Source organism: Aulonocara sp. 'chitande type north' Nkhata Bay, linkage group LG14 (genome assembly GCF_057382095.1).
Source record: "Aulonocara sp. 'chitande type north' Nkhata Bay isolate Kocher_YH1m ecotype deep benthic linkage group LG14, A_spYH_male_GT1.1, whole genome shotgun sequence".
Classification (NCBI taxonomy): Eukaryota; Metazoa; Chordata; class Actinopteri; order Cichliformes; family Cichlidae; genus Aulonocara; species Aulonocara sp. 'chitande type north' Nkhata Bay.
Genome location: NC_141357.1, coordinates 13,518,384 through 13,543,483, shown reverse-complemented (window position 1 = coordinate 13,543,483; position 25,100 = coordinate 13,518,384). Strand labels below are relative to the sequence as shown.

General features: G+C 42.9%; 1 protein-coding gene across 12 annotated transcripts in view; it reads left to right on the top strand.

Moving 5' to 3' along the window:
• mecom (MDS1 and EVI1 complex locus) overlaps window positions 1-25,100 on the top strand; it is a 126,271-nt gene that overhangs the window by 17,210 nt on the left and 83,961 nt on the right. For all 12 annotated transcript variants that reach the window (XM_086261079.1, XM_086261074.1, XM_086261072.1 and 9 more), the window contains exon 2: window positions 23,501-23,847. In XM_086261079.1, the coding sequence (XP_086117205.1) occupies window positions 23,501-23,847 (347 nt within the window). The remainder of the gene's footprint in view (window positions 1-23,500; window positions 23,848-25,100) is intronic.

The following is a 25,100-nucleotide window of genomic DNA, read 5'->3' as shown; positions in this document are numbered from 1 at the left end:
TCTCTGAATTCACTTGAAATTGAAATTGGTTTAAATATATATAGCAAATGTAGAGTGAGTTAGATTTCACAACAGCAGTACTACGTTATTTACTTGACCTTTAGTACTTAAAAAAAGGTCCAATACTAGATAGTGACAGCAAAAGAGGAGTCTTTTGTGGTTGTTATATCTGAGATTAGGTTCAGTCAACAGCAGAGCTGATCCAAATTAGCACCAAATGAATACTGTATAGATTGTTGAAATATTGTTGATATATTCTGAGATTTAAAAAGAAAAAAAAAGCACTTTTCATTGGCAAGCAGAATTAGCTCTCACTTTCATAAAGGGTTGGCGTAGATTATATAATCCATGATGTCATCAAAGCACATTAGGGGCCACGGGGTCGCGGGGTTACATTGTATCATTAAACCAAAACAAATGATTTTGTTTGGATATCTTTTCACACTGCCGAACTTCTTTTCCCTCAGTTGCCTGTGCATTAGCGTTTGTATAAATACATCATAGAGGCGCGCACAATAACTGAGGAGGGATGGATGTCAGTGGTCAGAGCAGATAAGAATGACAAAGCTCTGCGCTAAGCCACGTCACCAGCAGGCCTCTCACCTGCCTGTCTGTCACACAGACGCACTCAACCATCACAGAGTGATTGTTTGGGCCCATGAGTGCGTGTGTGCGTGCGTACGCCCGCGCGCGTGTGTGTGTGTGTGTGTGTGTGTGTGTGATTGATGTACTTTGCCTTCCATCAACTTTACACGCCCAACACCACCACCACCAATACCTCTTGTCTCACCTCAGTCTGGGCTATCAAGGAAACATGAGGCCTTGAGAGATAGCAGCGTGCTCTCCCAGCCGGCCCTCAGCCCGCTCTGTCTCTTTTTCTCTTCCTTGTGCCAGTCACCTACTGCTGTGGGAAAAGCAGAGGAGATGAGGCCTTAAAAAACAGATCATTGTCCGCCTCCTAGATTAAAGCCAGAGAATGTGAGCATTGTCCACTGAATGGCTAAACCTTCCTGCTGTCACTCAAATGCTGCTCTGAGCACTACTTCATGTCTAAGAGGCTTATCTGCACTGAAAGGCCCCTAGCTGCTCTGGGGAGAGAGGACGTAATGAAGCGTGGTTTTTTTTCTTACTCTGTAGGGAGAAACCTGCTGCTGAGGGGGTGGTGGTGGGTGGTTTGGGGATTCAAGGGGTGGACATGGCCAGTGGGGCAGCTGCAGCAAGCCCCCCCCCCCCCCCCCCCGACCATCACCCTAAAGCCCCCCACTTCTTCTAACTGCCCTGTTCGAAAGAATTGTCATTTATCTAGTCTCACATGAGAGAGAACGGCATATACACGGGCTACAGGCTTTAACCACTGCAAGTGGGACGGGGGGACATGAGGACATTATGTGGGGACGTGCCCAGGGACCTGCCTGTTGTCCGCGCTCAGCCGTCTGTGGGGATGATCAGCAGGCTACTGATGTGGTCCTCTCTTTGTGCTCTGCTGTTTGAAAAGGGGAAAGTTTAAGTGCTGCTCGTATTCAGGGATGAGGGCTGACGGCCAGGCTGCTAGGGTTAGCTAAGCCCCGAGGCCTCAGGGTGTGCATGTGTGTGTGCATTTGTGTGTTTGTGCATGTGTGCTTACACCATTACTAGATTGGAATAACCTTTGAGTTTCTTTGTCAGTAACACTTAAATGTATAAAACTGTGGGTTTTACTGCTTGTGTTACCTGAGCACCACATTGGATATTTGAGGATCGTTTTATCGATATCTAATAAGTGGACACTATTGTTTAAAGTTGACTCCCAAAATGGGGCCAAGCATAATTAATTAGCTTTAATTACGAGTTCAACACTAAGGTGATAGGAGAGAAAAGGGAAATACAGACTTAGGAGGCTATAGCCTTTTTTTAATTATATTTTTTAATTATATATGAGGTTTTCTTTAGCTGATTCTGCTTAGTCTGGCATTAAACTTGGCTTTGGGTCTCCCACTTGTTGAGTTAAAGAGCATCAGTCATGATCTCTGCTACTATTGTAGCAGGGCACACGTGGGTTTCCCCCAGTGGGTCTAAATACTTGTTTCAGCATGATTTACAGTAGCCATCAGACCCTTAGCCCTGCTGTCCTTTTCTGTCTGCCTTCTGTTGCTCTGCTCATCAGTGTCTGTGTCATGACGGACACACCTGCATCCTAAGCTGCCTTCTCCAGCCCATAAACTTTGACTATTTCCTGTCAGCAGTTGGGCTTTATTTAACACAGGCCCTGTAACTTAAAAAAACCTGCAAGGTTCTAACATATGCAGTACACAGAGGTATGTTTGACTAACATGTTTTGAAAACTGACATTGCCATTGAATTTGATTATTGATTATGATTTTTTTTTTACCAACTATTCCTACTTTTTAGACATCGTTTGAGATGGACTAGCTCTTTCTTTAGCGCTGCTACTTCATTGCTGCAAGAGGGATGTTTAATGCATAACAGAACAATTCGCTTTATGGGCCCAGGAATGGTGTTTGCTCTCCATTCTCCACATCACTCCACAAGGCATGCGTACACTCTCTAAACGCAACCTCTGACCTGGGAATCTTGTGGGGTTAGTGCTGCCTGCGCCTTTTCTGTGCTGTGACGGGAAGTCGAGTGGGTTAGAGGGTCTCAGAGTAGACCAGAGGAGCTGTCGGCTGGAGGGGGAGAGGAGGAGGAAGCTAAGTGGCGTGGCCCAGCTGTGATGAGTAGCCCAGTGGTCCATTTAGAGCACCAACCTCAAGCTGGGAGATAGTACATCCCAACAACCTGAGTGGACTTCTTGTACCAGTGTACTTGTGGCTCTATCAAAAATGTGAAAATACGAAAGTAAAATTGTCGGAACATAAGTTGTGCAGCATGTTAAATTGGACGCTTCTTATGTCCTGTGGTGCTCTATCATTTGTGTGCGTCTCCGAGAGCTTCAGAGTACCAACTAAAGTAGACGCAGATCAACTGAGGGTTTAGATTTAAAGAGTGGTTTCATCTCACCTATGGTGTTCACTGTCCTGGTGATATTTCTAAGCAATTCCATGCAGTCCGTTTTGGAACAAAGTAACAGTATTAAAATGGTGTCCTTTATGTCACAAAATGTTTTTGTCCACGTCAAGAGGATGAAAATCGGATTCCTGAGAATCTGAATGTTAAATAGAAAATGATTCATGGGAATGATCGCTACATATCAATGATTCACATAGTACAATGTGCCCATGCACCCAAGAGTGATAGGTGCCACATTGTGAAGGAGATGGAGAGTGGATTTGAAGGTTCTTTTTCAGTAAACATTTAAAAGAGTGGAGAAGTGAACAAAAGCGTTAAGAAGGAGCTGTTTTGTTGCCCCTTTTTTAACCTAAATAGGCGGTCTGTCCGACCGAGGCCTTGGCTTCAAAGTATTATCCCACACATGCAATTACCATTTCTATCAACTGGGGAGAAAGATTATGCTTTTTGGGTGTTCTTCTGCGTTTCTTCCAGTGGATTCACTTGGTGAATGTGACACGTTTTGTGTCTCCCACCCCCTATTGAATTTAAAAGTTCTCTATTCTCCGAGTGAGCTGAGGAGAGTCCTACACGCGGGCTGAATAGACACTAAATCTTTCAAGGTTAGGACTTAACCTTCTCCCACTCCAATTCATCTTCAAACTTTAGTCTGAAACCAATCAATATCAGATGATTGGTAAACAATGTGCAGTGTCTGATAGGCAGGTACCAAGGGCCCTCAATGGGATTGCAAATGCTTTGTGCGTTCAGAGTCGCTTTTGCTCTAAAGCACTGTCACAAAAAGTAAAATTACCATTCGCTTGGAATGATGCCATTCATCTTTGTCAGAGCGCCAAGCTCAGCACGCAAGCCGCTCCCCTCAAATTAATTCCTTGTTTTGCATCAGCTGAATTTGCCCAAATCCAGGAGGATGGCTCAGGCTGCACCTCGCCTGCATTTTTAATGCAGCAATTCCAGCTGATTTTACTATGCACGGGGCCCCGTGGCTTTATTTACTTCCCAATCTAGAAAGAAAAGAAAATAGATATGAAAATAAGTTGAGAAAATGAGATAAATCTGGGTGTGAAATTTCAGACACGGCATGTTCCAACCTGGAGAGTTAGAGCAGTGTAATACACGCACGCTCTTGAGAGGCTGCTGCGATGCCGTTGTCGATTTGTCATTTCATGTTGCGAGAGCTCCTGCACAAAGGTAATGTCTTCCCAGAGGCTCTTACCCATGTAATATTAAGGCAAAACATTGGGAAATGAATGTCTGAGAAATTCATTTGTTATTCTGCATAATATATTCCACAATCTGCCAGAACATTTAAAGTATAATTTAGGGGTGGGAACTACAAAAACTACAAAATACAGTCATATATGTCCCTTATTTTATATATATATATATATATATATATATATATATATATATATATATATATATATATAATTTATTTTTATTTTTTGTTGGCTGTACAGGCACTATGCAAACTGTGCATTTCTGCCAATTACTCCCCTAGTGGAAATGATTCTACTATTTTTTCTTTCTTTTTTCCTTTTTTCTTTTTTCTTTTTGCAAATATTAATTTCAGACATGATTCTGTTCCCAGAGTTGTATGTGAAAGTCTCTTGTTTGTCCTATGTCATAATGTGGAGTAATTGGCAGAAATGCACAGTTTGCATAGTGCCTGTACAGCCAACAAAAAATAAAAATAAATTATATATATATATATATATATATATATATATATATATATATATATATATATATATATATATATATATATATATATATATATATATATATATATATAAAATATTTGCAAAAAGAAAAAAGAAAAAAGGAAAAAAGAAAGAAAAAATAGTAGATTCATTTCCACTAGGGGGCCTTGAGCAGTTCTTTCTTTGCATCTCTGCTGCTCCTCTTGCCTCTGTAGCTCATGCAGATACTATCCCAGTGTTGTTTCATGGTGCTGAACCCACAGCGACAGCAGTGATGAGATTTTAAGGAGTAGGTTGTTCTCTTCTTTCACTGTCCTCTCTGTCCAACTTAAATGCTAAAAATGGCCTCTGAGGCTAATTTATAGTTGTGGCGACTGTCACCGCTGATTTGTGATCCCCAATGTTTGTGTTTATGGAACATGCCTTATTTTCTTCATCTTATCTGCCTGCAGATGGACAGCATGGTTTGACAGGGTTTATTTAGATGTGTGCTTTTTCCGGCACAAAGTATGGTGGGGTGCAATTACCAAGGACATAGAGTGAAGCCCTGGGGTCAGAGGCCCTTTCCTGTCTCCCTCCCTGAAATGAGTAAGCGTAGCTGCAGCCAGATCTCTGGATAGGTATATGGCAAATCTAAGTACAGCGAAATAGCCATTTTAGACTTACATTTTAAGAATCTGGATGTGTTGTTTGGAGAAATGTGATGAAGAGAAGAGAAGAGAAGAGAAGAGAAGAGAAGAGCTGAGCTGCTGGAGATAAGTAAGATAAGTGGGTCAAGCCTGAGAGACTGCTCTTCACCTCAGACACCTGCACCTCTCCACAGATCCCTCATCAAGGACTCGCATTGTCTGAGGCCTACGCCATTGTCTGCTTAAGGGCCCTCCAGATTTGCTGTGCTTCTCCAAGTGGACTCAGCCCACCTCTCCCCAAGAAACAGACAAAACAGTGGATTCCAAAGTGCCGGCCCCTTGGCATTCCCTTGCCTTTGGGAGATAAAGAGGGGAACTTCGGGCTGATTCACTTCTCCGCTCTTCATCCCTCTCCACAGCCCACCAAAAAACTAGAAGATGAGGAGGAGGAGGAGGAGGAAGAGGAAAAGAAGAGACTTGCCAGGGGTAGTAGAGGGGTGGTCTTGGGGTCAGAGAGTGATTAGTGAGAAGCAGAGTGGCGCTCCTTTTCCCCTTTGGTCCTCCTCTTCTGTGGTCACTGAGAAATGACTTCCAGTGGGCTTACTGGTGTGGGTGGAGAGGGAAGTTGAGGAATTATTCCCTTCTGTCTGTCTGTCTGGACTATATTTAACCTGCCTGACAAGATGGATGTTTCCAAGGGAATTCCCCCCCCCCAACATAAATGAAGCCATTATACTGTGCTCCCTGGGCTTCTCCCTTGCTCTTTAGTTGTAAGTGGAGGTCTATAATGTCAGGAGGACATTCAAAATCAGGTTGATATACAACCTGAGCATTAATGCTGACATGCTGCAAAACTCGCTTATGAATGGGAGTGTACACCCAACAACGCTAACTTCACCACCTATTTAAAATCAGGCAGGTGTACATCTTTTCTCTTATTCATGCATTTAGACGTGGCTCAGCTTATGCGAACAGCAAAGGCACTCTCTGTCGACACACAGTGATCGCATACTTCTACCCACGCTCATGCACACAGACTCCCACTGTCGTTCCAGTGTGGCTCGCTGGTGCAGGCAATACGAGGAACTGGTGGAGGAGTTGGAAGTGATTAGGGAGAAATATGCCTGTCTTCCTGTAATGTCAGTAATAGGCAGCAGCACATCAAAGTCCAGGCCTGTCAGAATGATCCGGATCAAACCAGCCCCCATCTGGAAGCCATAACTGACTTTTCACTCATTTAAACACTCTTAAAACACACTGAACAGACATGGAGCTCCCGTCTCTGCTCGCCACTCACCACCACTCATATCAGCACCCTGTTCTTTCTGCGTCTGTGAGTGTGTGTGCGTGTGTGTGTTACTCTCTCACTACCTTAATATTGCCCGCCTCAGTGTGACATTTAATAAGCCCATATGTTTCACATTTATTTATTAGGCTGCTAATTTTTTGATTAATGTTTTCAGTCACACCTTTAGTCTCTCTTTTTTTGTGGAATGTGCAAGAAATAAAGTCCAAAGTGTGCCAATGATCTGACAGTAAAGGGGATATCTACATATGACCTAATGCACAAGCAGATATTTTTAAAGTAACATAAACATCTGCTGAACCATGAAATCAAAGAAAATATTATTCTTTCTGGAGGGGATAAAAAAGCTGGCATCAAGTGCACGCCTGTTTTTCTGCTTTGCCTCGAGTCAAAGATAAGTATCTTGTCCGTGCAAAAATGGCACAGTGCATTTTGAAACAATGATGCAGAGTGCTCCCCTCCTGCCTGCTTGCTTACGCTGTGTTGACTGGACTCCTGGACACATATTATCTTTCCAAACACAAGTCGGACACGACTCTAAGTGTATTTTAATTGGCTTTGAGCCGCCTTCCTAAAGCAAACAGCTGGTGGTGTAGCTGGTGGTGTGGTGTGCTTGGTGACTGACGGGTGGCTGGCTGTAAGGGTGGGGTAGAGTCCCACTGCCTCTCTGACCACTCCACCGGCAATCAGTCCAACGAAAGTGTTTGTGCATGTGCGTGTACGAGTGTTTCCCTAACTAGATGTCTGTACACGTGCTCACGTGTCACACTGTCTGTGGGTGAGACTTGCAGGGAATATGTGTGTACTCTAGGGTGTTTCTCATTTAAGCAGTGCACACTTGCTACTGTAAAAAGATCTTAACGGCTGACAGATAGCATCTTGAGCTGAAGTGCAAGTGATTTAATACTAACAATTAAAGTAGACGTGTCGGCAGGCAGCTTGGGTCCCTGCTGTGGCCGGACAGGGAGTGGGCTGTCCCTGTGTCAATAAGACAGGGAGACAGGCGTGCCTCTGATGCTCGTGCTGCTAACCTAGGCTACTCTACTTTTTATTCCTCCCTTCATTTCTGTTCGTGTTTATTTTTCTAATCTTGTAAAAATGAATCTTTCCTGGACCAGAAGTATTATCTCCTGTTAACATAATATGCAATATTTCCTTTAAAATATAGATTTTTGATTTGCGGTTGCTGGCCACTGTTGTTAGGGAGTTATGCCTGTTGTTGATTTTTGGCTTAACTGTCCAAAACAAGAGTGCACTTGGATACTTGCACAGAACGATAAGCGAAAATGGAGCAGAGCTCTTTCGAGTTAAGGAAGGAGTGAAGGCAAGCTGAAAAGAAAGTTTCATTCTGAGCTCAGCATATGGAGAAAAGCCCTGAAAACGACTCATTTTACAAGAACCAAGGATCTCGCTCTGAACATGGCCAACTCCGTTCTCATAAAATCTATAGACCATCCATTATAAAACACCCAGGCTCTTATGAACCCAGCAATAGGGCCTCCTGCCTCCAAATCCCCTCTGGAAGTGTTTGAAAAACAAAGCGAGGCTTCACTTCAACCTCATTAACTAGTTATAATAAACAAAACAATGTGTTTTTAATGGATGGCGAGTCTCGTCTCCCCATCCCCTACTAGCTCTGGTCCAAAGCGACTGGCCAGTAGTGGGTTTCCCATGACTGCAGCTTATAGTGTCATGATGATGGATGGGCAAGGTTGGTGGGGGCTGCCTTTTGCCCTTCTCCTTTGGGATGTCCCACAGATTGACAGGCACATTGTGGTGCTCGAGTCCTGCTGACGTACTGCACCACCCGCTGGCACAGCCACAGAGAACACCAGATAATACCTGCTTTCCTACTTCCATATTCTGCGTGTTCACCTTAGCAATGCATGCAGAGGAACATGAAAGTATAAATATAAGCAGATGTCAAGGCAGTCTAAGTTTGACCCAAGATGATAAACCCGTAGTGAGGAAATAAAAGAGGCCAAATTTTCTCTTGACAATGTTTTAAGGGTAGTATGTTTCATTAGTTTATCTTTGCGTTAGCGTGCTGAACAACCACCTGAATCCAAGGACCCCTGCAGGACCTCAGCAGGGGAGACATTAGCTTCCTGATGAATAAATACCAACAGAAGCTCAGCGCCCACAACACAAACTCGGCTAATGTCGATAGGTTCAAGAGTGCCACACATGTGCATACACACGTCTCTCTCTGCATCCACTCTTTCTCTCTGTATCTGACTCATTCGAACGCACTCCACACCACACAGAGCGCCTCTGGAATAAAATTCTCCCAGCTAGTGTAAAACAATCCAATAACAGCCAGCACCTCTCAAAATAAAACAATAGCTCAGCTCACGCTGGTGTTGTAAAACAGCTCAGCCGATTACACGCACGTATGTGTAACTGTATTGTAAATTCGCCCTTTGGGTAATAGCACATTTTTCCTTCATTTGGTGATTCGGGGATTATAATAATAGTGGTGTGTGTGTGTGTGTGCGGTTGGGTTCATGCACATGTAGCGGTGTTTTTCAAATCTATTCTTACATTGTGTTTTATGCCAGTACATGCTTTTCGTTCCAGTTTTTTGCAGCGGCGCGGTGGAAGTTGAGCTACTCTTTGTTCTTGTTTTTTCTTTTTTGAAGTGTTCAGAGTTTTTGAAGAAGTAGCTACTTGCATCGCCTTATTAGTTCAAAGGTCATTTGAATAGATGGGGTCAGATATAAGACTCAGACAGAAGGAGCGAGAGGGAACGAGTGACCCTGGCCCCCACGATGCTGCTCAATGTGTTTGTAAACAGGATGTCATTAACACTGGGAACTGGCCAGCCTCACAATGACTTTTGTCTCCTTCTGTTGTGTGCATGTGTGAGACAGAGGCGTGTAAGGCTGGGAGGCAGAGAGAGAGTGTACGGTTGATACAATTTCCAATGAAACGCTTCGCATACTTCCACTGATAAATCAACACCCCACAAATGCCCTTGTACTTTTCTGTCCAAATAACATCCAGGTTGACTTTGTCACATCAGATAAGCACCAGCTAATGTGATGAAATTTATGGCTCGGCGTGGCTGCTGTACTAATACAGCAGCAGATTGTGTGAAGCTGTGCTAAGTGCACTCAACTGTCAGCTCTTATTGTGGTGTCAGTCCTTCCTTCTAATTAGTGTCCTCAGCGGGCAGGAAGTGGGCCTGGGCTGGACTAATCTGTCAGTGAGGCCAGACCATCCTCGCCCAAGCGACTGTTTCCTTAGATAAACCCAGAGGCCTTTATCTAAGAGAGTTGCGACACTCAGGGGGCCTGGGAAGCCCCTAGTGATTCTGTTATTAGTTCTCAGATCTACATTTTACACACTTAATCCAAAACAGATTTAATGTACAACACGTCTCAGCTTTCATCTAGGTATTTTTATACCTTACGGAAATGTGAAGTAGCATCTTTTGGTAATACTTTCGTATCGAACCACCGATCACCGTGGTGACAGGTGTTGATTGAGCATGAGAAGGAGGAAGTGTAGCGAAGGACACTTCCTGGCAGACAGTTTTATCAGTGAGGGAGCAAAGGGGTCAGAGAACGGCTGAACGAGGTTATCACACTCATGTAATCATGTCCTATATGCGAATGGTCCTCCAAGTGCCTGGCAGAAGCCGAGAGCTGCTGACCAAGGTAACTGTCTCTTTCATATAAACACTGTGTGAGTTATAACCGAATGCTGGGTCCATCAAGTGCAGAAGTTGTTTCTTTTGTTGTCTTCTTGTTTCTTGGTTCTCAGCGTGCCGCTGGAGTTCACAGAATAGTTGGAAAGGGTGTCCAAAGGACCTGAGGTTGCTTGTGTATTGTCTAAGGGCACTGACACATCCTGCAGGGAGATAGCGCTGCTTGTAAAGATTAGCAGGCTGTCTTTCTTGACTAATGTGTGAAGCAAACAGCCAACTTGAAGTGCAAGATATGTAGTTTAAAGACGTTTGTGGCTCATTGTCTCTCGGTGCGAAACAAAGTCACGCAACAGCCTGAGGCAGGAAAGGAGAAAGTGCAAAGCGAGAGTGAATGGGCTCCTTTTCCTTCCCTTGCTATGTTTCCTTCGCACCCTCCCTCTATCCATCCTTCGCTCCCGCCTTTCCTCTCCTCCTTTCCTCACCACCAGCAGGGTCCAATTCCTCCACTTGAACAATCAGGGCCAGCAGCGGACTGATTAGACCCACACCCCCAGCCGCGCTTCTCTGAGGACTCTGCAGCGGGACGACTTCAAATGCACCTCGCTCCTGCCACCCCAAATAAAACCTGACTGGTCCTAATGGACATATTTTAATCTCCCTGGGTTATTTGAAGATTTCTTCAGCCCGCTGCTGGCCACAGCAGAAACAAATTCCTTTCGCTTTGTTGATTAAACTGCCGCCTCTCCACCGTTGCTTATCATACAGCAACGAGCCGCTCTTTTTAATTAAAAGTGAGACACCACAAGTGTGCAATTAACAGCTGGTAATTATAGAGCTCTTCAGAAGTGCAACACTCCACCTTCATTTTCAATTATATAATGGACAAGTGGCTTTTTGATCTCCAAATTAGTGAACTCTTGTAATATTTGTTTTGTGGCAGATTTGGGGGGTTAATAGTGGCCTATGGTGGCCTGCCTCTTCCGTGATTGATGCAAGAGCAGAAAAAGGGATATTAAAAACTAAACAGTCCATCAGGAAATGCAAATCGCACCTTCATGTTAATGAGCAGGCAGCGGACCAGGCTGGCCAGCCGTGGCGTTTCATGTGGGAAAAGCAAGTGCCCACTCTGCCGCAAACTGATTAGTACATTTGAATTTGAAAGTTTAATTAAGTGCTTCTAATATAGATCGTTTTGGAGGGTGACACGTAACATTAAATGGTTTGATACTTAATTCAGCCGGCTTTTGATTGCAAAGCAAGCACGGGTAAATTTGTTGTGTGAGAGTGCTATCCCAAAGGAGGCAGAAGCCATGGACTTAATTTTAAACGTTTAACTGATAACTGATGAAAATGTTTTTTAATGACCGACGCAGTCTTTGAGTGTATAAAGCAGAACACTTGTACAGTTTTAATTACAATTGATTTCCATCTATGTACACGGTTGCGGTATTGTTAGTTGAGAGTTAGCCTTCTTTCACTCAGTCCATCAATATGAAAAAAGTAGACCCTGATTGATTTCCGACTTCATGGGTGCGTGCAGCGGGGTAAAATGAGGTGATTATTAATTGATGGAAACACTTTAATGTCTTTGGGGGACGCTTTCCAATGCCGGACCTTTTTTTTTTTCCTTTTTTTTTTTACCAGAAGTGAAAGTATCAAGTATTTCAAAAGTAAATTACCGTTTTGGCTGTTGTGATTTGTAATTGCTTTATTTCCCAAGTCAATAAAGTTCTTAAATCAATGCCCCTTTTTCACTATAGAAGCACAAACACCCCTGTTATATTGTCTTCATTTGCATGCTGACTCTGAAATCAAGCTCACATTTCTTTACATAAATATAATCAGATGTTAGAGATAATAAGATCTCCATATTAAACTGGTAAAATACGAGGAAGTTCAGCTGAGTATGACAACTGTCTTTTGATGAAGTTGAACTAAAATGTTTCAAGGATTTAAAGTGACTTATATGATACTATTATATTGAATTCATTCGTGTAACAGATTTCTGCTTTACTTTATACTTGCGGCTGCGTTCAGGCAATCTGTCATTAATTATACAGTCATGTCACTCCAAATATGTATGTAACCATAGAGGAGGGGAGGGGGGAAGCATGAAATCAACAGTCCCAAGTCACTCAAGCACTTTGGAATTTTGCATTGGTGAATATTGGCAGTTCAGTGTGAAATAAACACCAAGTATTTAAATTTAAACCAGGTCATTATGAATGGTTCTTAAACAAAATGTCAGTCATTAAGCAATGCCATGTGGCTCTGCTTAGATTTCCTGTTCAATTTAATTTAGCAAAAAAAGAAATGGGGGGGATTTCTTGTATCCCGTCTGCATGGAACGCTGAACACTTGTTACAAGTTGGCATTTCCCGTCTATTCCCCCTGAACGAGGAGATGGATTGTCAGTGATGTGTTTTTGATTGTGTGTATGTGTTGCTGTGTGCATGTGCATGTGTGTTCTCAGTCTAATCTGAGCTGCTGTTACTGTCATGTCCCTCTCCTTCCCTCATTGTCCCTCTGCATTCCCACCTTAATCTCACTGTCATTTGGCAGCTGTCACTCTGCATTTATGCCCACCTCCTACTCCACACACACGCACACACACACACACACACACACACACACACACACACACACACACACGAACACTCCGATTCCCTCACCTGCATGAAACACCTTTCAAGTGAATTTGAATAAAGAAAAAAAGAAGCTTTTTGATGTATCATCAGATGTGTCATCTAAACAATTTAATTTACACCAAATTCTAGCTACACTTTAGAAATTTTTAATAAATTGTTTCTTATGATAATAATTTATGACACTTTTTTAAAAATACAATAAAAAATACAATAAAAAAAAGAGTTTCATATTCAAGAGGTAAATATGAGCCTCCCTCAGTCCTCACAGGGCCCGATAATGTTTATGCCTGGACTCCCATGCAGTGCTGTGTAGTGTGTTACACAGGAAGACAACAATCCCCATACAAGACCAAAGTCCTACTGTATCGTCCAGTTAAATCACCTCCTAAATAGAGGGAAATTGACATCCATAACAAATAACATAACAGCTTCAGTGCTCCGAGGGGGATTTTGTTGCTCGGAGCACAGGGCTGAATGTTAGCCTTCCAGCAATCATTAAACAAACATCCTCTCCAGGACCTCTCCATGCCTGGGTCTATTCCACATGTCACACTGTGGTTTGGAAAGCCTCCGCATGCGCAGACATTATTGTATGTAACAAGTTCTGTAACAAAGTTAAGGTAGAATTGGCCTGCTGCTGCGTTAGTGGTCAAGGCAAGCAAAGTCTGAGAGTAGAAAAGCAGCCCTCAGACAAAGTCTATTCATATCCAGAAATATTAAATAGAGGATGTCAGGTGGGTAGTAGGTGGTCACCTTGTCACATTAAAAACACTCTCAGTTTTCTTTCCTTACCAAACAGAGACCTCACTCTGAATGAATTCAGCTCTTTAAGTGGGTATCGGGCCTGGTGTTTTGAACCTGTATCCGACATTTTTTTGAATAATCTGAGTTTGTATGTTCTCATGCTTCCGAATCCTTCCAGAAGGGGGAGGATCAGTAATTCATGTGGTCCATTGTGCATGTTTGAACAATGCTCACACTGATAACCTCTGACCCTCAACTGCAGTGGCATAACAGTTTCAAGAGGCTGCTTTATGTGAGAGAAATGAGAAATGGGAGCTGTGACCAGAAAAACAAACTCTTTGAAAGGGGTCGATGAGCAGTACAGGTTCAGTAGCACCAGGATTACACAGTGGTATTAAAATCGCCACATCCATAGAGAACACAGGGTGTACATGTCTCTTTTTGTTTCTCACTTTTTTCGGTTTGTTACTTTTGTGTGTGTGTGTGTGTGTGTGTGTGTGTGTGTGTGTGTGTGTGTGTGTGTGTGTGTGTGCGTTTCTCCAAGTGATGACTTTGAGTTTGTCACATGTCTCAGCCCTGTGTTGAAGGCCATTTGTCAATGGTGGAATCATTATACATGTTCCTGTCCCCCTCCCAGATGGGCATGGTGATCACCACTGACCCCCTGTGACAACCACAGCACCTTCATTATGTCACCACGGCCACCCTGTCACTACAGCAACTCTTTAACCGTCTGTGTGACACCCCTGGGTGAGACTCCAATCTCTCATCCGGAGGCCTGCCTGTCTCCGAGCTTGTCACTCTGTGCGCACACTGAGTCTGGATGTCTCTGTTGCCTGTGTGTTTACACCTTACTCCATCTGCCTTTTTTAATCATTATATTGTATTAAACTTTGACAAATCAGCCCTGTAACTAACAGTAATATTAGTTACTGGTTCCCTAAACAGCTACAAACAACATCTTTCTATCATCTATTAGACAACTGACAACTAGACAACTGAACCGTCAATTAATAAAATAATTTCCTAGTGGGCACTATAGATATACATTTTGTCCTTCCCAGTGGGATTATTATAGATAACACACTGGACACTACACTATTACCTCTCCCCCTATTTTCTAATCAGCAATTATTCAATTATGTCCCAACAGTTGGAGGGTATTGCCAATGTCGGGTGGGAGGGACCCCAGGGCCCCGCAGAACGCCTGTGATTAGTGTTGCATCTGCAGAGAGGTGACAGAATCCCTCTTCAAATATTTTGTCTTCATTTTACGGCTCTGAGATGCAATTATGGAGCAGCAGTTCATTACAGCAGCACGCAGCGCTTCATGTTTTATGCATGTCGCCTCATTTAGGGCCTTTATTAATGAGCCAGGCCTGACCAGGCTGCTTGAGACTGTACTGCAGACTGTGCGATGGCCACCAATGGCTTGTGTTTGTGTAGGTGTTTGCGTGCTGGTGGTATGAGTAAGGAGGAGTAGGGAAACGGGGGGAAGGAAGGAGAGTGAACCAGAATGAAGGCTAGATGGAAAAACACAATAAAAAATGTCACTGAGAGAAAACTGAATGAAACAGAAAACGCGTGTGGTCAGTGCGGTGGTCACTTCGCCGCTGTGCCCTCTTTATACCCAGCAGCCGGCCTCGTAATGCGGCTCTAGTGTTGAGACTGGTGCAGACTGGTTTGGCTTTAAGTCAGTACATTGAAGGGGTGGGGGCAGCAGGGGTGACTAACCGCACCTCCCTCCGCAGAAGAAACTCCATCTGCATCCAACATTGAGACAGATGAGGCCAATTTGGGTCCTTAAATTTCTGGGCTGTGATGGATGTGGGGTGGCTGTGCACGCTGAGAGGTTTGCGAAGGGAATGGGCGAGAGAGAGGGGAGACAGGTAAGGAAAGTGAGAAAGAGGGGGACATTCAGTGTGACACAGAATGTGAGAACAGGGAAGGAAAGAAGGGTGAAGGAGACTCACCTCTGAGCATGAGTGGTTTGAATTTATTGCTTAAATTGGTGTATTTATTGGATTTTTATTTTACTCTTTGATGTACGGCGCAGACATAGAAAGTTTGGAGACATGGGGTCAAAATTGTTCATAAAGTTTAGAATTCTTCTGAGTGCACAGGACACACACACACACACACACACACACACACACACAGTGGAGTTATGGAGGTGATATAATGGGGTACTCGATCCAGACCCTTGACCTGACAAATTAAGCTATGAGGCTAACAGCAAACATCGGTATGTCTTTATGCTTGATGCCCGCACACAGTATGTTTTGGCACTTTCTTTGCAGGTTTCAGCTGAAGCAAATCTGAAGCTAATGTGCCGGAAATGCGAGTAACCAAAAATGTCTTTGTTGGATTTTTTTGTTTGTTTTTTTCACCGCTGAGCTTCTCTTTTCTAAAGCAATCAGTGTTTGTACGGAAGGCAGAAATTCGAGGACAACATTACTGATTAACTGATACTCACTGACCTCATTTATTTGCATCTAATTATTGATATCTGACACTTAGATATTTTACGTATCTTCATGAGTTACAAACTACCTTCTTTAACATTGCAGATTTTGAGTAGGTACAGGCTGTATTTGCCCACAAATGTGCCCAGCTTTAACTGACTAATGGCCTTCTTACTGCAGACCAGGGCTCCCATCTGGACTGCAGATCAGCCCCCTTTGATAAGAACTACCATCCTCAGGCCTACATAAATATTTTATCAAGTATAATGGAAATTGTCAAATCAATCTAATTGTGTAATGCATTACGAAGACATCAAACTCAAACAAAGCACATATGCTATCATTTCTTTTAACGACCAGGCCAGACCGGGCCAGGCTGGGCCTGGTTGAGCTGGCGGTTTTGTACCCAGGGGGCCTTCCGCAAGGCTGGGGTGGCTGGCAGCAACCACTCTGGATATACATCTCTCGCAGACTGGCCTCACTCACATTTCATCAAAGGAATCAATTTCTCAAATGTGCACAACTGTGAGCCATAATTATATTAGGGCCCAATGGCAGTTAGCCATGACATGAAAGAGAAAGAAAGAGAGAGAGAGAGAGAGAGGAGGTAGAAAGAGAATGCTCATCTATGCAGGTTTGAACTGGAATCGTTGTTATTGTTAAAAATGGGCAATTTTTTAGGTCAAACATATTTTTTTAGCTTTGGTGAACGTAACTCTTCCACACATTTTTTTTTCTAGATTTTATAGGTTTGCTTTCATTTTTCTATAGCTTAGTGGAAGATTGCTGATGCTGCTGTCTAAAAGGAAGATAGAAGGATGAGGACACAGAAGCAGGAAGATAGATGAAAGGAATGGCGCAGGTGACCAGAGCAAACAAATCAAAAGCTTAGGGTGTGTGACATGCTGCAGGGCGCTGAGCTGGGGGTAATTTCAGAGGAAAACACGTAGGAGTTTAGGGGATTAATGACCTTTGTCAACATGTTCTTTACACATGTCACTTCAGAGGCAGGCACTTTTTAAAATCTTGTTTATTTGCACTTCTACTTCTAACTCAAGCAAGCAATCAGCAGGCACTCATTAGGAAATTAAGATCCGCGTCTCAACACAGGCATGCTCATGAGTTGTTGTTGATTACTTCTTTACTTCTGTCTGTGGCTTTACGATGGATCAGGCAGATTCCATAAACTTTGTATGGCCACAGTCTTAGCGTGAAGTATGCTATCCACTATTCCCCACCATAATCCCTTTTCACCTTATAGCTTTCCCCTTCTCTTTACATTTACTCCTGCTCGTTCTTCTCATCTCCTCTATCCCAGGGTCATTGTATAATGCAGAGGGCCCTCTCTCTGTGCACCAGCTGATGTATGGCTTGTGGAAACAATGTGAGTACTGGGCTGTTATTCTGTTTGCTTTACATTTGACAGGCTTGAGTTAGCGTCCGACTGGGATCCTATCTCATTAGGCCAAATGCTAGGCTAAAACAATCATAAAAATCATTTGGCAACTGGCATCCCACTTAGGAACACCTGTCAACATACAGGCGGAAGATAAACTTGTGAAATTGGAGTCAGGGCCCGGATTGAATCGGGATGCGGGATAGAGATGGAGGGAGGAGTGAGCAGGAGAGATGCCCATATGCTCCATGTTGTTAGCGACTTAATGGTATGAAGTGGCTGGGCTGATGCAGAGACTTCCTTGTTGATGATATTGATTGTGGTTTTAGGATGTAAAGTGTGTGTGTGTGTGTGTGTGTGTGTGTGTGTGTGTGTGTGTAGGGGTGTGTGTGTGTGTAGGGGTGTGTGTGTGCAGCACATCCATCTCTGTGTTCATCAAGATTTCATTCATTAGCGTTTCATTAATAATAAATGTGATTTGTTAATCATCCACGTTGATGTTCCAAGCAGAGTGAATTTTTTTTACAGCAAATTCATAAAGAAAAGGACTTTGTATATGCATGCGTGTCAGTCAGTAGCTCACAACTGCATGAAACGACACAAGCCTCCCCTCAATCTCAACATTTTTTTTTCTTTTATGCAAACACACATTTTCTCCCCCTCTCCCGATTCCTCGCACAGGCTTCTCTCTTTCCCTCTGCTGTTTCTTCCCCTCCTCTCCCTGTCTAAACATACATCTTTATCAAGCGGTTGTTGTCAGACAACATTAGATAATTAATAGGCCATTTGTCAAGCCTGTGAGAAACATGTTAAAATCCCCGAGCAGCTCGGCAGATAAATCCTGGCGCGTACACAGACTCCTTTGTTGTGTCAGCCTGCCATCGGAGCTGCAGATTTACCATTAAAGGACGCTCATTATTAATCACAACTAATGCTAATTAATTAGGTGTCTGTGTGTGTGTGTATGTGTATATGTGTGCGCGCGCACAGGGGACCAGCTCAAAGTTTCAGTTTGTTCCACGGTGTTAATTGGTAACTTCGCCCACAGCCCTTAATGGAGTGTTTTCCATTTGGAATGAGGAGTCATTGACTACGACAAGGGGGAAAAAACATGGACAATGCTCTCATTAATTAACACTGTGTTAAGAGCTCTGTTCCCGTTAGTGTGTGTTTATGTGTGTATGTGTGCATGTGTGTGTGTGTGTGTGTGTGTGTGTGTGCGTGTGTGCCAGCTTAAACATTTTGCATAATACAAATACCAATTTGTAATAATATGGAGTGAAGGCAGCTATATAAATGGTATTTATTTAAACATACAGTAACAGAGCATTACTTACACAAAACCATCTTTGATGTATTTTCTGGTCTCTCTGGGAGTAAGCATGAAAAGCATAAGAGAAATACAAACACATAAAGCCATTAGAACAAAATTTTACATTCACATATTTTTATATGATTTGTTTAGATTTTTACCACATTCTGTCTAACAAACCATATCTTGTTTTAAATGTGGAAATTCTTGGTGGTCTGAGAACCAAATGTTGACAGATAAACTGTGGACAATTGCCTAAAACTGTTGTTGTCGAGCTACCTACAGATTTGAATGTTTGTGCTTCGTATCAGTCAGTTCCACAGTCACCCCAATGGACCCACGGACCAAAAGACTCCCTAAAAGCGGTGTTAAGGCCTCCATTAAGCACAAAGACAGAGTTAATTAGGAAGCTTATTGCCTCTCCCGAGGCCATGGGGCTCCAAACGCTCTCCTATGCACCCTGCTGAGGGAATATAGCCGCACAGTGATGCACTGTAATTAACAGTACTTAGCAAATCTACAGCAGTCATTTTCTGATTGGCAGTAGCTTTGAGAGCGTTAAAATTAACCAAATGAAAGATAATTATTTTTATGTGTTTTGAATTCAGTCACAGTCTCTTGGGGTATCTTGTTTTTCAGGACAAAAGCAGAAACAACAGCAATCATGCTATGGCCCTTCAGTCGCTGCCACATATTTTGAGTATTTGTGTTTTCAGTGCTCATTTTTACTGCACAGATATTCTTTCTAAGTTCTTGGAACAGCAGAGCAAACTGATTTCCGTGGTGCTTGGATATAAAGCGAAAGCAGGGATGTGATGAAGTGTGCAGTTTTTAAATGTGGATGATGACAAATGGAGGAGATCATATGTGATAATGTTTGACCTGTAGTACAAGGGTAAGACCCCATACATCGCCTCATGCCTGGCTGTCTGTTATCACATGAGAAAAATGATGTCTACAGATAAGCACGAGGGCCGCTCCACATTAGGTGAGAAGTTAATTTCCATATTTCATGATCTAAGACCCCCATCAATCAAGTCTTCGAGCTCTTTCTCTGGTAAATGATTTGTACTCTGAATTGTCCTCAGGCTCAGTAGATGAATGATGTTTTCATCTCATTGTATACTATGAACAGACATACAGTGGAAAAACTCTTTTCCTAACTTCACCCACTGTCTACAAATAATAAAACTCATGCTTTAGCTGACAGATTATATATTTTTTTTAAGTCTTAATATTTTTGACTTCTCCAGCTCTTCCTCACCTGCTAACAACAAGACGCAGCCAAATAATTAAATAAAATACAGACAAAGAATAGAACTGGAAAAAAAGACACACAACAGCAGGAAAGACAGCGGATCAAAGAACCAAAAAAAAAAAAAAAAACACTCAGAGAGGAGGGGTCGAGTATGTCCACAGGTAGGTTATTCTCTCTGTAAACATATGTATCCATTTGTCCCGTGGGTGCGTCCTCTTGGCGTCCCGTCAGCACTGGCTGGGTCACACCTCCATTAGGGGCTTTGTCACAGTGATTAATAGCTCTTTCTATCATCTTTAATTCACTCCCTGATGATGGCGGCCGTGCTCGCTGCTTGGGGTAATCATGTGATGTATGAGTTCGCCCAACACATTGTGGCAGAGGTGAAAATCATTCCACCCATGCAGATAGCAGGACCGGGAACGAATGTTTTCCCTCTTAATAAAAATTAATGAATTTGGCATCAAGCTCAACCATTTGAATACATGATGTATAAGTATGTGTGTGCATATCTGTGTTTATTCAATAAGCCAATATGTGCTTTCCTGTGCTAATGGCTGATTCTGATGAGGAGATAATTTTGTTTCCCTCACTGTTTTGCTTTTTGTCTTTTGGATACATAAACATCAAAGTTTCTCAGGAGTGCACCCCCTCCCCCCTCCCCCCCCCCCCCCCCCCCCCCCCCCCGTGCCTGCTGGTACTATCTTGATGTGCAATCTGTGTTATTAATGCAGTTGAAGTCATGAGCATGCTCTGAGATGGAGTTCCCCTTCTCAATCCAAAATTCTTTCAGAGCTCCCACTTTGATGAAGGGCGTCAGCTTGCAATGGTGAAGTAATGCCCATTACTGAACAAACAAACACGACCGTTTGCTGCATGTAGGCAGAGCATTAAAAATGCATGCACTCGCACACACACACACACACTGATCTGATCATCCAACTGCAGTGTCACTGCTGTCCACACACCTAAGCAAAGCCCTAAGACTAAATTATCAGTCATCTACACACGAGACCACAATTTTCAAAACTCTGCACATAGCATATTTGTTTTCAGCAATCGTTTACTTTACAGAAATATATATGTTTATGAGCCGAAATGCTCTTGTGGAGTCCAGTGGACCAGAGGAATTCCTGGCCTGAATCAAATATAAACTTGGAGACCAGCGTGAGAGGGAAAATGTCAGAGGAGAAACAGCAATGGTGGGATACAGTTACCTTTAAAAGCTCTTGTCCCTCTACCATGTGGCAAACTTCACATCCAGGCCTCTAACCATGTTACACAGTCTCTGTGCTGAAAATCATTACCCTTACTCCCAGAGCCACATTGGGTTTCATGCCCGGCCCAGTCCAGTCGAGTCTTTGAAAGACGTCTCCTTTAAATTCCCTGGGCCCACACAGTGTGTATGTCAAACACAATAGTTGTACACCGTGTAGACACTGTGATCAGGTATTGCTGCAGGGAATGACTATCAGAACTGCTTTAGTTGTAAGTACGCCTTGACAAAACATGCACGCACAGGTGCACATGCTGGATTACACAGAAAATAATAATATAACAGAGAGCTGATTCAGCAAACTATGTTCATGCATAGATTTTTTTTTCTTTGCCACAGCAAACACACAGTTTGACAGGAATTATGATTCTTACTGACAGAGGAAAACATCTTATGTACTACTTATGCAGTACTTTACAGTTTTACATTCCTCTTCACCACAACTTGTGTTCTGACCTTGAGAAAAATGGAGTCTGCATATATTTACAAATGTGTAGCTCGCTGGTCTTGGCTTATCTTGTGTGTCGAGTAATGTAGCAGTGCTAAGTTGCAAGCATACAAATATTGAAGTGCATTGGTTTTGTTCAAGTCTTAAGTTAATTTCTCAGGTTAGTTCATGACCGCCTGTGGCCAATCACAATGCCCCATTTATTCAATCAGACACATGTTTAATTCAAGGCCAGTGAACAAGAAGTGCGTGTGTGTATCTGGGTGGATCAAAGGTTCCGTGGCTGACAGCGCTGAGGTACAGTGTCACACAGGAAGCCCTTCAGGAATGTTCCTCATCCCAGGGATGGGTCGTTGAGCCTCATTAGCAGAGCTCCTTCTCCCTGTGACCTGTCAGTGTGTGTTAGGCACAGCCCACCACAGAACAGCAGTTTCCTGTGGATCATTTCCGGCTTTTAGTGTCTTTCTGTCCCACCCTGCAACACCTGGCTAGCAGCCCGTTGCGTTCGCTGGCTCAATTACTGCCTTGCTGTGTCTTTGCTTGCTGGGCGACATCTCATATATGGTGTTGTATTTAAAACGTCCTACCTGTACATATTTAGTATTTTAGTATTTATTTATTTATTGTCATTGTCAAGAACAATGAAATTGCGTTTGGGGCTTCCATACAACCCAAAAAAAAGAAGAAAATAATAAATACCCCTTAAAACCCAAGTGTACATATTTAACCCAGTGTGACTCCAATGCAATAAGACAATCCTTAGCAATAATGTTCGTAGAAATTCAGACAAAGACCTGAGAAACATGACAAAATACAACAATGCAACCCATTCAATATTATTGTACTGTGAGATATGATATCAGATATGATAGTTATCTATTTAAGAAAGAGGGGGGGGGGGGGGCAGGAGGGGGAAGAGAATAAAGATATGATTGTGAGTGACTTTGTATTTTAAATGCAACTGTTTTTCAAATTAATGTGCTTCTTTCAATCTACCTCTGTTTCAAAGACTTCACAGCATTGCAAGTTTATACCATCACAGATTGTTTCAACACTGGGAATAATTCAATCTTTATTTCACTATTAGGCTCAACAGCCACGTGTGCCATTCTAAAGAAGCCCAGTGTGGGTTGAGGGGTCGTGCTTCAATATCCTGCTTCACTCCACTCACAATAAACCTTAGTGTGTGTCTCTCTGTTCCCTCTGTTTTCACTGCACATTGAAGAAAGAGTTCAGGAAAAAGAATTATAAAACAGCCAGAATAGCACAATGCTGGGTCAACCCTTTGCCGTAGGGCCCAAAAACCTGTTTTTGACCTAATAGGTTTTATTTTAAAAATTACATTTGCCTTGCTTAATTCCTAAGGCAGGAACGTGCCAGGCGAGTACAAATTATAAACAAGAAGTGGGCTCACTTCAGGATCTCCTGTTTTTTACTACTAATTTCCACTGCAACAGAATGAAGGTCCCCTTGCATGATACATTTGCTGTTTCCAGACCCGAAGGCCCTTCTGTCTCCTACTGTTTATTTGAACTAATCAAGTTTTCATATGTTGTCCTTCATCTCTGAAGTAAGTTAAAGAGATGGGAACAATAACCCGTTGCCACTTTATGTCATTGGACATGACCCTCACATCAAGACTTCTTGTCTCTTGCAGGTGACGGAGATGATAAGATACCTCTTTATCCATCCGACATCTTAGACGACGTATGCGGCTCTGATGGGGATCCTACACCTTCTTCGGCCCTGCCAGAAGACCCGGGATCACCTTCACTCTCTGACGATGAGTCCTCTCCACAGGACCATCTGTCATTCCAACACCAAAGCATCTTTTTCCCCCAAGAAGATCTGAGCATTCCCTTTGACTTTGAATTGCGAGAGTCAACCGTCCCATCTGGAGGGCTGGGCATCTGGAGCCGCAGGAAGGTGAACGTCGGGGAGCGATTTGGACCATATGAAGGAGAGCACAGGCCTTGTCTCCAAGATCCTACTCAAGGCTGGGAGGTAGGAACATATACAAACTCCTGTATTTCATTATGTTATCTAGTGACAGGGAATAAAGCTGGGAAGAGAGATGTTTATAGGTGGCATCAAAGATCCTTTAGGCAACCAGGGTGTCCAGATTAAAACAAGAAGCGTTTATGTGCATTTATGTGACATAACTGCATTTCACTATGTTTTTTCTACAGCAGTAGTATCACACTTTTTGACGAGACGGAATTTCCTTCCCCTGTACACTGTGTAGCGTTCACATCAGTCCACTTTTTATTTCCTTCCATGTCGTCATGTTCACATTTAGCACAGTGACCACAAAGTTGTTGCTGCCGTTTGTTGCCCAATGATGTAATGTTAGGTCAGCGCGACTGAAAGAAAGTGAGTTGAGCTCGTGCTCTTAACTCAATTAAAATGAAAAGCCATAAATCCCTTCTTCATCCCGGTTAGGGACCCAGTGCGACCACTGGCAAATCACATATTGGTCAGGAGACACAAAAAAATCGAATGCAGGGTCACGGCACAAGGTCAAAGGTTAGATGTGGTCTCTGTCAGTGTCAGGCTAGTTCAGTTTTATGGAGCAGGACGGAGAGGCGCGGGGGAGTATTGGCTTCATTCAGACTCCCAAAATAGATCCTCTCTCATTTGAACGTGAGGATTTAGTCTTTGAAACTCAGGGATTTGTAGCGCAGAGCCAGGCTCATTAAGAAAAGCCGACCATGCAGCTCACTGAAGTGAGAAGTCAAGGTATATAAAGAAAACGATGATTCAATACAGCATTTTTCCCCTTTGTAGAGTCTAACTACAGAGAACGTTTCCGTGCTGCACTTTATAGCTGACTGAGAGCATGTTGGTAAAATATTAACATTCAGCTCATATAAATAGTTTGGGATTTGGACTCGTCCTCAGTTGGTTTGCATCATACAGCATTAATCCAGCCCATCAGTTCAAACTTAGTGGTTTTTGGTTTGGAGAAAACCAAAATAAATTTCTGCTCCTTAGCTATTTTATTATTTCTTTTTAAGCTGAATTTCTTCAGGAAGCAACTTCTACCTCTTTATCAACTGCAGAGCGGGATGCAAATATAAATTTGCGTTAAATTGAAGTGATGAAATAGTCTTTATTTAAGCCAATTTTCATGATATAAAATCATAATATGAAGTCCCTGTCTCTCCCAAAGAGATTTACAGCTGGTTGAACAAGCTCTGGGTTATTCTTTTTCCCAGGGAAGGAAATAAAGAAAAAAGGTTTCATGAATTTTAATC